Source organism: Ceratotherium simum, chromosome 18, assembly GCF_057802395.1.
Source record: "Ceratotherium simum simum isolate JZ-2026a chromosome 18, ASM5780239v1, whole genome shotgun sequence".
In the NCBI taxonomy this organism is placed as follows: Eukaryota; Metazoa; Chordata; class Mammalia; order Perissodactyla; family Rhinocerotidae; genus Ceratotherium; species Ceratotherium simum.
The window spans coordinates 35,591,150-35,606,359 of NC_141917.1; the positions used below are offsets into that span (position 1 = coordinate 35,591,150).

General features: G+C 41.2%; 1 protein-coding gene across 5 annotated transcripts in view; it reads left to right on the plus strand.

The window, feature by feature from the left end:
* Positions 1–6,712: 6,712 nt before the first annotated feature.
* Positions 6,713–15,210, plus strand: part of ZBTB35 (zinc finger and BTB domain containing 35) — a 29,737-nt gene continuing 21,239 nt past the window's right edge. The window contains exons 1-3 of one of the 5 annotated variants that reach the window (XM_014781610.2): positions 6,713–6,895; positions 7,805–7,943; positions 8,975–9,076. In XM_014781610.2, the coding sequence (XP_014637096.1) occupies positions 7,820–7,943; positions 8,975–9,076 (226 nt within the window). In that variant the 5' untranslated portion in view covers positions 6,713–6,895; positions 7,805–7,819. Of the gene's footprint in view, positions 6,896–7,020; positions 7,324–7,430; positions 7,588–7,804; positions 7,944–8,974; positions 9,077–15,210 lie in introns of those variants that run through there. The other 4 variants (XM_014781608.2, XM_004422780.3, XM_014781611.2 and 1 more) reach the window with 4 other exon arrangements.

The window sequence follows — 15,210 nt, forward strand, 5'->3', positions numbered from 1 at the left end:
GCCCAGAGGAGGCAGGAGGCCCATCTGAATCAAGGTATCATATACCTGAAAGGCCTCAAATACAGAGCTACAGTGGCAAGAATGAAAGATGGTAATTCTACAACCTTAAATTTTTGTCCCTGTTTGGCACTATAAATATCATTTTTTTAAAAAAATCCTGTCATTTATCTTGGAGAATAACCATATTGTATTATATTTTAATTTGTAAAAAAGCAGAAATTTGTTAAATAGAATATTTAAAATAGGCCACAATTTTTGGAAGCTTATTTTGGGATTTCTTGATTTTTTAATATACCAGGAACCTCCAAATATGAAAGTGGCCATTTGCTGTTGACCTCTGAGAGACCACAGACAAGACATAATCTCAATCCTCAAGAAACTTCCAGTCCAGGAGAGAGAAAGACACATTAACAAGCTGTTTCAGTATTGTGTGCACCTTAAGCTTTCTTAAGCCCTATGCATGAATCTTTCAAGACAAACCAATACAACAACAACAACGATTTGGCCAGAAACAGATAACAAATTGCAGTGCTTAGTGCTGAGGGGGGAAATGCTGAATTTTATTATCATCTAGTCTTTATTTTTCACTAATCCCATGTCCCATTCTGCCGTTGCCATCATTTTATTTCAATTAAGTTTCAAAATGTATCACAACAGTTACTTTGCCTCTTTCCTTCTAATGAATATCATCTTATGAGGTGAGATTATGAGTCATCTCTATTTCAGAAAAAGACAAATTATTTGGTGAGAGGTATATCCAAATTAAGGGTCTGCACTAAAACCATCCTAGATCTCATCCCCACCACAGGTTATAAACACACTGTTCACACAACACAATCCCCAATGTCTCTATCTACAGTCACCATAACGTTATTTTTTTGGACTAACATCAACTGCAGGACTCTATTTGCCTGGTCCCCAGAGAAAACAATAGGAGCTTAAAGGACTCAGAAGAACCCAGTGAACATATAAGAAAGTGCTATCTTTGTCACTAAAAATAAAGTTCTGGACTCTAAATTTTACACAAAAGGGGATACTTCCTGGTGGTGAGAGAGGGAGCCTCACACTAAACCCACAAGCCCTCACTCTGTCTCTGTGGTTTTCACCTAGCCTTGTGAAATAGAATTGTTTATTCTCATTTATTACTATCACTATCAAGTTAGCCTGGGCATGGGCACTGCTTCCACCTTAACTCTGTCTGGCCCAAGTAAGGACAAAATATTGGGTACCAGTTTAGACAATTAAGAAATATTTAAGGGAGTCTTTGGTGGTAACATCCCAGAAATAAACAACAAGAATAAATCCAAACAATCTTAACAAAGAGGAGGCCTTGGATGTGGGTTAAGAACCTACACCCTAGGAATAAAGGAGAACTAAAAACAGATTGGCCTTCAAAGAGGAAGAAATCAATTTTTAAATCATTTCTATTTCTGAAGTTGTATAAGGGTATCTCAATTACCAATGCCCCTAGCTGCCTGCCAAAGGCAAAAATAAATCCTTTATGGAGGAAGATAAAATCGCCCTAGGCCTCAAATTATTTCTAAAATTTTTCACACATAATATCCAGCAGTCAATAAAAAATAATTAAGCAAATAAGGAGATAAAACAATATGATGAAAAACCAAGAGAAGCAAAAAAGACCCAGAGTCTCCAGATAATGAGACATAGACTGTAAAATAACACTCTTAATATGTACAAGAAAATTAAAGACAAGATTGAGAAACTCATTAGAAAATTAGAAATTATAACAAAGAGGCAAAATGAACTAAAATATATGGGAGCCTAATTAGGAACTCAATATATGAGTTTAACAGAAGATTAGACACAGCTGAAGAGAGAATTAATGAACTAGAAGAATGATCAGAAGAAAATGTCCATGAGAAAGCAAAGAGAAAGGCAAGAGATGGAAAATACATAAAGAATACAGCTAGAAAGTCTAATATACAGGTATTTGGAATCTCAATGGATTCTCTGTCTCAAAGGAGATAGAGAATGGAGCAGAAAAAATATTGTGCCACTTCTTTCTGACCTTCATGTTTTCTGATGAGAAATTTGCTGTCATTCAAATTGTTTTTCCCCCATAGGTAAGGTTTTGATTTTTTTTCTGACTGCTTTCAATCATTTTTCTTTGTCTTTAGTTTTCATACGTTTAATTATGATGTATCTTGATACTGATTTTTCTTGGCTTATCCTGATTGGAGTTTGCTCAGCATCTTGAATCCATAGGTTTATGTCTCTTATCAAATTTAGGACTTTTCAGCCATTATTTGTTGGAGTACTTTTTCAGCTTCACTCTTTCCTTTTTCCTTCTGGGTCCTGAAGACGTGAATGTTAAATCTTTTGTTACAGTCTCACAGATTCCTGAGGCTCTGTTCTTTTTTTTTTCCTAGTCTATTTTCTCTCTGTCCTTAAAATTTGGTTATTTTGATTCTTCTATCTTCCAGATCACTGATTCTTTCCTTTGTACCCTCCATTATTTTGTTGAACCCATCCATAGAGCTTTTTATTTCAGTTATTGATTTTTTAGTTCTCAAATTTCCATTTGGTTCTTCTTATATATCTTCTATTACTTTGCTGAGGCTTTGTATTTTTTTGTTTCAAGCATATTCATAGTTACTCCTTGAAGCATTTTTATTATGGCTAATAATCTTTGTCTACTAATTCTAGTATCTCTGTCATCTTGGTGTTGGCATCCATTGATCAAAAATAGTTTGAGATCTTCCTGGTTCTTCCTTGGTAGGATGAGTGATATTTTTTAGGATGATTTTTTTATTGAAACTTGGATATTTCACGTTATGAGACTCAATTTTATTTAAACTTTCTGTTTTAACTTTTTTAACTGACACAAAATCTGCACCACAGAGAACTGTGTTTTAACACTAACTTCATTCTTACATCACCTATCCTTGTAGGTACCTGATTAATGAATGCTCCCAGAGGAAATCACAATGTCCGGGAGACCTGCTATCATATAAATTCCTGGTTACCAACTTCTAGCAGATCCTGTTGATGCTACTGTGATATTACTATGTTCAAGATCCATTTCAAATCTTTTCCATTCCATTCTGTGGTAGGCAGCTTCTAAGATTGCTCCCAATGATCATGCCTCCTAGTATTTTGTACCTTTGACTGTGAGCTGTGCCTGGTGACTTGCTTCTAACAATAGGATACAGCAAAAGTGATGAAATGTCAATTCTGAGATTAGGTTACAAAAGGACTTTGGCTTCTGTCTTGCTCACTCTCTTACTCTCTCCGATGGAATCTAGCTGTCAGTCACTATAGTGAGCCCCAAATGGAGGAAGGTTTTTCAAAGAACTGAAGTCTTCAGTCTAGTAGCCCAGAGGAACTGAATTCTGTCAACAACCACTTAAGTGTCCTTGGAAGCAGATCCTCCCCCAGCCAAGTCTTGAGATGATAGCAGCCCCAGCCGACATCTTGATTGGAACCTTGTGAGAGATACTGAAAACTCAGGTCCTAGACCCTGACCCACGGGAACTGTGAAATACTAATATTGTTTTAAGCCACTACATTTGGGGGCAATTTGTTACACAGCCTTAAATAACTAATATATCTTCTGATCTCAAACTTCTTCTCCCCAACACACACATACCCTTCTTCTCCTAATCTTGGCTTTTAGTAGATGACCTGGTCACTTATTTCATGGAGAAAACAGAAGTTTTCAGTTAGATACGAATTTTCTTAATTTCTTTAAAGCAAATCTACACTCCTAACAGCATCTAATCCATTAATCCTTTCAGTGATAATAGAAGAGATGTCCTTCCTCCTATGTAAGGCTGATTTGCTCACCTATCCTCTCAACTTCACCTTCTTCAGTCTCTTCTTCTCTTGCACAATTAACCCCTTTTCCTCCTGTATTTTTATCATCTTCCTCTGAAGGATCCTTCCCCATCAGCATTTAAATTGCTTAAGTCTCTCCCATCCCAAAACACAAAAACTAAAACTGACTTGACCCATCACCCTCTACAGGTACTCCTTTCTCTCCTCCCTCATTTTTAGTGAGAGTTCTATCACTGTCATCTCAATTTCTTTTCCTAATTATTCCTTAACCTACTTAGATATAGACTTCTCACCCCCCTGCCCCACCTCCCACAGAACTTAACTAAAACTGTTCTTGCTAAGGTCTTCTACCAAAGACATTCATGACGCTAAATCTAATGGACCATTCTTTTTTTTTTAAATCAATTTTATTATGATAAAATTTACATATAACACACTGCACCCATTTCAAGTGTACAATTCAGTGAGTTTTGACAAATGTGTACACCGTGTAACCACTGCACCCATTTCAAGTGTACAATTCAGTGAGTTTTGACAAATGTGTACACCATGTAACCACCACACAATCAAGATACAGAATGTTTCCATCATCCTCAGAAGTTCCCTCGGGCCCCTTTGTAGTCTCTCCTCCCCTTTGTACCTGGCCACGGCAACACTGACGTGTTTCCTGTGACTTTTGGTTAGTTTGCTCTTTCTAGAATTTCGTACAAATAGAATCATACAATATGCTTTCTTTTGTGCCTGGCTTCTTTTATTCAGCAATGTTTTTGAGATTTATCCATGGTGTTGCATTTCAGTAGTCCATTCCATTTTATGGCTAATGGTATTCCATTGGATATATCACTTAGCTTGACCATTTGGCAGCATTTGGCATTGCTGACCACACCCTTTCTTTTGAAATGTTGACCTCCTTGATGTCATACTCCTCTGTTTTCCTCCTTTCTCCAGCTGCCATATTGTCCTTTCAGGTTCTTCCTTTCCTACTCAACCCATAAACATTGATACGTCTCAGGGATAAAGTCCTACACCCTCTTCCATTCTGACCCTATAGACCAAGAGTCCAAACTTAAATGCTTTAGGAACAAGGCAAGTAAAACTGAACGATGTGAGGGGCCGGCCTGGTGGTGAAGTGGTTAAGTTTACGTGCTGCACTTCAGCGGCCTGGGGTTCACAGTTTCGGATCCTGGGCACAGACCTACATATCACTCATCAGGCCATGATGTGGCGGCTCCCACATACAAACTAGAGAAAGACTGGCACAGATGTTAGCACAGCGACAATCTTCCTCAAGCAACAACAGGAAGATTGGCAACAGATATTAGCTCAGGGCCAATCTGCCTCATCAAAAGAAAAAAAAAAAAAAAAAGAATGATGTGAGCTGAGTCTAAGACATTAGAAAGTGATTGGGACTGTGCTGAACTGGATAGCTCAAATCCCATATAGAAAGGGCAGTCTTAATCCAATTGTTGGCTTAATCCAATTGTTGTTGCATAGGAAAGTAGCCTTATATACTGGAATTTCCAAAAAGCCTATTTCTATGAGCAGTTTCTTCATCTTAAAAAACGCTATGTGAATGATGATGATGATGATAATATTAAAACATCAATAGTCCAATTCAACCTACAAACCGCTAGTCTATTAACCCCCCAGATTCTCCTTAAATAATCTCATTTATTTTCATGGCTCAATATCAACTTTATGCTAAAAATTTTCAAATCTCTAAGGTTAGTTTTCTCCCCTAAGCTCTATACAGATCCATATATAAAGTGCCTTGTGGACATAATCTCCATTTAGTTATCTCCTTAAAATTATCCCTCCCCTCCCCATCCTCTATCCCCAAACAGTTCCTCCAGTTGTATTCCCTATTTTGGTAAATGGTACCAATAATCCACCAGCTCAAGCTGGAAATCTAGGAGACATCCTTGACTGTTCTCTTTTGTCATGAATACATCCAACATTATTTATTTAGTACCTATAATATGCTTTCCAGTCAATGTTGATTCTATCTCTAGATTCCATCCAGTTCTCTAATCCCACTTGCCACCACGGTTTCATCTAGATTACTAACGGTCTCCATTTAATCTATTTTCCATATCAGGGCTAGAATTCTGTTTATAAAAGTAAACCTTACATGTCACTATCCTGCTCAACCTTCAAGGCTTCCCTTTGCAATTATAAGAAAATATAACATCTTTAACATTGTTTTCAAGTGCCCTGTGGGTCTGTCCCAGCAACATTCTTTCAGTTCCCGGAATGCTATAATCTTGCTGCCTCTGCACGTGCTGTACCCTCGGCTAAGAATGCTCAGACGTCATATTGCTTCTTATAGGTCACTAGTTTTCCTTGACCCACAGATTACCTTGTTCTTCACATCTCATAACACTCAGCAGTCAGCACCCAGGCAATTACCTGTCCAAAATGTGTATTTACTCTATCAGACTAAGATTTGGAAGGCAGAATCCACAAATGCTTTGTTCACCGCTGGACTTCCCAGTCCCTTAAACAGTGCCTAGCACAGCTCTCAATAAACATCTGTTGAAATAATGATCACATTCACCCTTGCATATAGCTATTTGAATCCTTCCCTCCCCACTCTCTTTATCTCAAGTTAATCTCGACCATCTCATTATCCTCAAAACACATTTTTTTCGGATGAATGAAGGACCCAGTCACGGAAGGCTGATTATGGGTCACTGGCCTTTTTAAGCGCGGGGCGGTTGGGAGTGGAGAGCTGTAGTACTGTAATAGCATCACGTGTAAATAATCGGAGCAGATCCAGGTCCCGAGTCTGGCAAACACGTGCTGCTCGCCCAGCACGGAGAGGGCGGGCACCCAGGAGGAAGATCCCAGGCGGCCGGAACGTGCTCGCGCCCGTGGCCTCGGCAGCCCGCGCCGCGGCCGGCCGGGTCTCGGAGCGAGCGCAGGTGTGCCGGCCGGACCCGAGCAGAGGGAGCGCCCCGGCACTCGCGAGGAAATGGAGGGCGAGGCGCTGTTTAGGGGTAGGGAAAGGTGTGGGGCGAGCTACGCCCTGGGAGGGGAGAGCAAGGAAGGAAAGACTTTGATGGACGGAAAGGAGAGAGGGAGGCTCACGAGCTAGGTAAGGCGGGCCGACTGAGGGCTTGGGAGGAAAGGGGGCGGGGCGGGGCGGAGCCGGAGGAGCCCCGGAATAAAAGCACACCAGGAACGGCTTGCGAGTTTATTCTGAGGGCCAGGTCGGAAGTGCTCACACCTGTAGTCAGGTGGGGGCGAGTGGAAGGTGGAAGAGCGGTGACTTAGGATCCCCGGCACAGCCAGGCCCTGAACTGGCCCAATCCCACCACGGCCTGATTTCCTCCTGTCGCGCGCGGCCTCGCCATCGCTGAGCGCCAAATCCCCTGGGTTGGCTCCGCCCCGCCACTGGGGGGCGGGGCCCGTCCCCTCCGATGTCTGGGCTCGGTAGGCGTCTGCGTCAGCCGGAGCCTGGCGCGGTGACGCAGTACGTCGACGTAAGTGACGCGCAGGCCCGGGCCGCTCCTCCTTCCCTGAGTGAGTGCCGGGCCGGTCGGGGCGGGGGAGAAGAGGGAGGGCGGGGGAGGGAGAGGCGACTGGACCCTGGAGTCGTTGTGGGCCGCGGGCCGGACCGGGTCCCAGGGCGGCGGGAGCCAAGGCCGGGCAGAGGGCTTGGCGGGCCGTTAGAGGGCCGCCGCGGCTGGCGGGCCCCCTCCCCTGCCGGACTTGCGCGCCCAGGCGTCCGGAGCCTCCGGCGCTGTGCCCACCCCGCTCCAGCTCGCGTCTCCCGGCTCCAATTAGGTCAGGCTCGGAGTCCCGCGGCCGCGGCTCCGGCCCCCGACGCGCGGCGGCCACCCGGCTCGCCTTTCTTTCTTCCTCGCCTTCCTCTCCTCTTGCCGCACCCTCCCCCCATTCTTTTCACGTTGCTGGGGTTTTGTTTTTTGTTGTTTTATGTTTTAGGGGTTTTGTTACTCAGCCCGAGCTCATGGGTGTACATTATCATGCTCCTCTTTTATAGAGCAACCCGAAGGCCATGGAGGCCGAAGAGACGATGGAATGCCTCCAGGAGTTCCCTGAACATCATAAGATGATTCTGGACCGATTGAATGAACAGCGAGAGCAGGACCGGTTTACTGACATCACCCTGATTGTCGACGGTGGGTAGGGTGCTGGGCAGAGGAGCGAATTTGTGGCTTCACTTCTTACCTCCCCTTCCTCCACCCGCCTTTTTTACCCACCCTCTCGGGACTCCCTATCACAAGCCTGAGGAGGGTGTGCGCTGGGACCTGAGAGCAGTTGTCAGTGCTCACTCGCATAGACCATGCTGCAGAAGGCTAGTTGGCCAGTCATGCTTTCAACATAATCATCGAATTTTAAGTACTCTTGCAGCCTTTTGAGTTTTCCCATTGCACACTTGAGTGCAAGATGATGGCATGGGGGTAGGGAGGATGTCTCTAAATGTTTGGTTAATAGCCTTCTGTTGCTAAGGTACTTTGAGGAGTCTCTGACAGGAGTCATTTGGGAAGTGTTGATTCTTCCTGGTTTGTCAAATGGTCTGGGAAGGAGAATGTGAGAGGTTCCTTTGCGGCACTGGTACCCCCTTTGAGAACTCCCAAAATAAAATGGGGTCTTTACCAGTCTTCGGAGTTCTCCTTGTAATGAAGGCAAACCCAGCTTAGGTGTCTTTTTTATTTATTGAAAATAGGCTTCTCAAGGCAAACTGTTCTTATTATAGGACTGCTGTAGGTTGAGTTTCTAAATACTAGGCATATTAAAATGTTTCCCATAGCAAATACTTCCAGCTTCCTGTTTGTTCTATGGCTTTTTCTTCTTTCTTTCCAAATGATGTATAACCTTTTGGGTTGTGTTTATGTTTAGCAGTTTCAACTGAATAGGATATGCCTTTCACTCTTTAAGTGGTAGGAGGCTCCTTACCTCCTGAACTGTTGTAAACTGACATTTATAAAACTGACCTAATGAGGTCTTTGAGGTAAAGATCTGGCTTGCTGTCTAATTGAGATTAAAATTTGTTAAGATAGCTGCCAAGAATATTCTGACTTGAGTTCAGTAATTTATATAGTTTTATAATTATGAAGAAAGATTTATTTTATATAATTTTGTAATTTGTTTTATTGTTTTATGTTTGATTTTTGTGAATGTGTATGATTTTATTTTCTTTTTTATCTAGGACACCATTTTAAGGCCCACAAGGCTGTTTTGGCTGCTTGCAGTAAGTTCTTCTACAAGTTCTTTCAAGAGTTTACTCAGGAACCTTTGGTGGAGATAGAAGGTAAGTGCTTGTTTTAACCTAGCAAACATTATAATTGATGAAGTTTTAGACAGTTAATTTAGCAAGATATCATGGGAAACAGGCATCAATGGTTCCTATTAGGTGACTTGATAAATTGTTCTTTTGACACCTGAGAATTCTTACTTGCATTAAAGTGCTTGGTAAAATGATCTGCCGGGAAAAGCTCTTACTTTAGATGGTAGATGTTGGTCTCTTAAAGGAGTCTTTTCCATTGCTAAAACCAGTGGTCACTGTCTTTTGAAAACATGTACAAAAAGTGAATTCCTGTCTTTGTTCAGTGACCTTATGTTTCAGACTGGTGGGAATGCTGCAGGTTGCAGTAGAGGCCTCTGTACCAGCAGAGGTGCAGGTGACGTGTCCGTTGTGAAGTGGGCTGCCATCATATGGAAAAGGCTAGGAAAGATGAACTGAAGTAGCATTCAGAAGAAGTTCTAGTGGCTGTAGAAGGTCTGGGATGGAAGGGGTCATACGGTAGATATTGCCTTAAAGTAGAAAGTGATTTTTATATTTGCTTGATTTTTGTGATAATAGCCTGCCAAGTGCCAGGTATTGTGCTGTGTAGTTTATATGCATTTTCTGAGGTTTACAGCAGTCCTTTGAAGTAAGCGGTATTTTTTCCAGTTTATATGTCAGGGAACAGGCTCTGAAAGGTAACTTTCCCAAGATTGCCCAGCTGGCAAGAGGTTTACTTTGTGCCCTTAATTACCATGCTTTTTTTTTTTTTTTTTAATTGATGTTTTAATGGTTTCTAACATTGTGAAATTTTGGGTTGTACATTTTTGTTTGTCCATCACCACATATATGACTCCCTTCACCCCTTGTGCCCACCCCCACCCCCACCCCCACCCCCACTGCCCTGGTAACCACAGTCCAGTTTTCTCTGTCCATGTGTTGGTTTATATTCCACATATGAGTGAGATCATACAGTGTTTGTCTTTCTCTTTCTGGCTTATTTCACTTAACATAATACGCTCCAGGCCCATCCATGTTGTTGCAAATGGGACGATTTTGTCTTTTTTTATGACTGAGTAGTATTCCATTGTATATATATACCACATTTTCTTAATCCAGTCGTCAGTCGAGGGACACTTAGGTTGCTTCCACTTCTTGGCTATGGTGAATAATGCTGCAATGAACATAGGGGTGCATAAGCCTCTTTGCATTGTTGATTTCAGGTGGGTCTTAATTACCATGCTTTTGTCTTCTGCTACAATACCTACGATGCCCCCTCCTCCATCCAAAAGTAAAAAGTAAATCAACTTACCTACAGAAATACAGAATTTTAGCTACTTTCAGGGTTCTTGAGTTTTGGTTTTGTATCTTTTTCACTGTGTATATATTCTTTGTTATGAATGGGTTGCCTAGAAACACTATTCCCTTGGAAAAGTTTGGTGCCCTGGGGAGTAAGGAAAAGATAGAGAGTCAAGAATATCCTTTTTTTGGGTACATTTCAGTTTATCTAGCATTCTAGCTGATATGTCCATAGATAGTTTACCTTTTGATTATCTGTGATGGACAGAGCACAGGCTTAATGGAAATACACAAAACTTACTAAAATGAGAATCTAGTTGCCTAAATGGTATGGGTTTCTGTTACAAGGCAAGATTTCATTCATTTATTCACCTGAGGTACTGCGTGACCTCAGGCAGGTTACTTTACCTTAATTGAGTATTTGCCCACTCATCTGAAAAATGGGTTTATAGGCTTGTAATAATTAATTGAAATAACATGTAGAGTGCCTAGCATAGTGTTTGGTGCATTGTCAAAGCTTAATAAATTGGGGCTATTTATAGAATTGAATACCTATTACATATTATGTGCTGTGCTAGACCCAGGAAATGAAGAATTGATGAATAAGACAGCCCTTAAAGAATTTGCAGATTTAATCACGAAGAAGCAACAAGTAAAGAAATGAGTGGAAAAAAGTCTTGCGGAGACTTTTATTGGGAAATAGTGTCACTGAGGAGGGAGAATGAGTGGTTTAGTCTGCCTTAGAGAGAGAGGAAAGATTTCGAAGAGGAATTGACTTCAGAGCAGAATCTTAAAAAGTCAAAAGAACAAGTGGCCTAGGCTAGGCTATGCATTGCTGGTGGAGCAAGGAGTACTGAACTTCCTGGAGAAGTAGAGTTTTCTCTTCTGGAGACTGATCAGCTGAGTGTTGTCTCTTGTACCTCTGACTGCTATGTCCATTATACTACAGCACACACAAGCCTTCAGTATTTAAAGTACAGACAGATAAGAAAGTAAAATGTAAGAACACTGTTTTTGTTATTTGCCAGATTCAGGTTTAAAGGATCAATTTGCGTCAGTGTCTTCTTAAGCCTTTAAATTTGGGATTGCTGTACTATCTGGCCAGGTCCCTGGCTGTAGAGAAAACCCTGGGCATGTGATTAGAAAACCTGAGTTGTAGTCCTGGCTTTACTGTTTCAGTAGTGTAACATTGGATATCTTGGCTTCCTTTTTTTTTAATCTGTGAAATATGTCAAGTTATTTTGGATTATGTCATGGACATTTTGAATATTATGTTACGACACTCTGGGTGCTGTTAAAATCCTGTGGAGAATGCTTTTGTTGTTTGGTTTTGATTTTGGTTTGTTTTGTTTTAGCAGGCAGTCAACCTGGTTAGGTTCAGACTGCCTTATGTGGGTTGTGGATCCACTTCCAATTTAGTTTTCAAAACCTTGGTTGTGCTATTCGGGTCCCAGGTGTGCCGACCTGGGTAGTAGTCCAGGCCATAGTGCAGTTCTCAGAGCCTTTGCTGTGCCGCTTGAGGTCAGTTCCACACGTGTGCCCCTCGGTGCTGAGCTCAAGACTGCATACACAGATTTAGAGGATCTTTCTGCAGCTCCCTCTTCTGATTTCCTCTGCATTTTAGCTCCCAGGAGCTCCTTTTCCTGGTCCTCTGGCTAGAAAACTAGGGTTTTAGCCTCCCTGTACTGTCGTATACTTCCCACAATAGGATCCATTTCCTGGACAAAGTGGTGAGAGAAAAATAATAACAAGAATTCTCTGCATGTTCTTCAGATCGTAGTCTCTTTCCTAGTTCTCTGTCAGAGAGAAGAACTTGCTCTTAGAGTTTAGGTGCCTCTTTGGTGGCCACCAGCTGCAGGTATGCAGCATCAGAACTGGGGCTTGCCTTGAGGCAGGGCTGAGAGGAATAAAAAAGTATTCCCCTCCCCACCACCACCACACACACTCTCCGTCCTCTTTCCTGGTTCTCTAGCCAGAATGAGTTTGTCTTGGAGCTTTTTTTGTCTGTACCTGCTGCACAGTTATGGGATTTGGGCTGTCCTCAAGTCTAAGCTGGGATACGTGGGAGGAAAAATAAAAACCAGAAAACTCACTGCTGTTTGGGTTTTGATTTCTCTCCCCAGTCTACTTGCTTCTATTTATTTTTCAGAGTCCTTGTATATTTGCTTTATGTATTCTGTCCAGGATTTTTAGTTGTAATCAGTGGACAAGAGAGAGTGCAGTTATGCTGTCTCCATTTTAGCTAGACCGGGAACCCCCATCTGTAAAATATGAATAATGACCTGTAGTGATGGTTCTCATTCTTAGCTGCACAGTAGAAACACCAGAGGAGCTTTTGCAAGTACCAGTGCCCAGGCTGTATCTCCAGATCAGTTAAATCAGTCTTTGAGGGGTGGGATCCAAGCATCTGTATTTTAAAAGTTCTCTAGGTCATTGTTATCCAGGATGTGGTCTGAGGACCAGTGATGCATGGGCAACACCTGGGAGCTTGTTAGACTGTAGACCCTCAGGCTCCACCCTAGATCTACTGAATCAGAACAAGATCCTCAGATGATTTCTATGCATAGCAAAGTTAGGGCAGAACTGCCCTAGGATGATTCCAGTGTGCAGCCAGTGTTGAGAACCTCTGCCCTAGGGTTTTGTAAAATAGTATGTATGTAAAATAAGATTAAATTGTAATACACTCTGTGAGTATAAACTGTCATTGGATGCAAGCTGAGCTAGCGCTATCCCTGTTTGTTAGGTCCCTGGTGAAATACGTTACCTTTAATTAGAAGCAAAGGTTGGTTCACCTTTGGCTTCAAATCAGAATTGTCTGTAAAGCCAATTGCATCCTAGCTTAGCTTTGTGACTTGGATTCACACCACATAAAATCTTCAACAGACGTTCATTCCCTTGTTCAGAACACGCAGCCTTCTCATAACCTGAGCCTCCAATTTTCTAAATCCATTCTTTGTCTACTCCTCCTGAAACCACAGATCCATAAGCACCTAGTTTCTCTCTCATAGCAGGTCTACTGTTGTGTCCAGAATTTTAGCACTTACTATCAAGGACAAAACATCCAAGTGTGTGTTCTTAACATCCTTTTTGAGTAGGAGTTTGTTACCAGTTAGGGGAATTCCCTAAGACTAGAGAAATTCTAGAATGCTGCCCCCTTTTGCTTCTTCGTAAGCAAAAAAAGAAGACTCAGGATGTGTTCATATTAACGTTTTCCTTAGATACTTACTTAGAAAAATCGTATTCTCCTGCACACTTCTATTCTGAAAGGAGTAAGGGACTGGTGAGAAAATGGGCTGAGATTTGAAAATTACCAAACTAATCCTGATAGAGAACAAAGTATTTTTGCAGCCATACATCATCTGCCACCTCTTTGCCTACCTGGGCGGGTGTTATCAGTTTGGTTCATGTAAGCTAATTAGTCAGGTCACTGGTTTATTCCTAGGACCAATGTCAGACTAGCCACAAAAGAAGCACCTGGGGTGCTTATAAAAAAAAAAAGCTCCTTATCCTATTTGATTCTGGTGATCATGGGCCCATGTGCTTATTAAGTACATAGGTGATTCTTATTAATCAAGATTGGAAACAGTCCACACAATTCCTTATGCAAATCCTTGGAGGCCAGATGTTTCTTGAAATTACAAATTTTTAGAATTTTCTAAAGATAATACAGTACATGTATTATATAATACTCCCAGTGGGGTCTAGGGCAACATCTGTAACCAAATAATATTTCAGCAGCGTAGTGTATTAATATTTAAGTGGGATAAAGACTAAAATAGCCTCACGTCAGTTCAAATCGCATTTTGCTGCCAAATTTATAGGAAAATTTCTGGTTTTAAGAGATTTGAGGGACTTGGGAATTATAAATAAGAGATTGTGGGCCTGTAATGAATGAGAGACCATGGGTTTTCAAACTCTTCCAAGCAGGAGTGTTTCCTGCCATCATCTTATTTAAAAATCTTTATCGTGGACTTTGGAGTCGGGCCATCTGGGTTTGATCCTAGTTTTATCACTTAATAACTATGTGACTTTGGCAAGTTATTTAACATCTCTGTGCCTCAATTTGGTCATCTGTAAAATGGGGATTATAATAGTACTTCATAGGGTTGTTTTGAGAATTAAATGATTTGGTACTTGTAAAGTGTTTTAGAGTTGTGTCTGATACATATAGTAAGCATTTTATATGTGTGTTTGATTAAAAATTAACATCTCGTTCCACTTCAGGAAAAATTTACACATTGTTTTTGGAAGGGACTTTTGTCCTTTTAAACTTTTGGTCAGAACTCCTTAAAAAAAAAAAACAGCAAAATCTAGTCTGTTCCTCAGACAACTCTCGTATAATAAAGAATAACATGGGCAAAAGACAACCAGGAGAAAAAAGATTTAGGGGACCCAAATAAAATTAGCCTTCAGTGGATCCAGTTATTTTTAGTTTGTTTATTTGGTAGCATGTAATTTGATCATATTACATTATATTTTATGGTATTTCTCAATATTTAAATTATTTTCAGACATTTTGAAGATGGATCTGCTGTGGCTCAGAGGTTCTGATTTGCCCAAAATCATACAGGTCATGGAGAGCTGGGACTAAAACTTGAAAGTTCTGACTCCCTGAATATCTTTTCTTTACACAAATCGAGGATGGTGGGTATTCCACCAGTATTCTTATTACTGTCCTGAGGGCCACATTCAGGTGTTTAAAGTGTATGGGAACAACATAAATATATTTTTGTATTTGTAGTTGTGGATATTGTGTGCAGTTTGGACTTGGACATTTCTTAGCATAAAAAATTTATGTTAAAAGTAGTTTTCTCTTTGTTCCCACCAATAGCTTTTTGTAGCCTTGCATTAACAGACTGGAA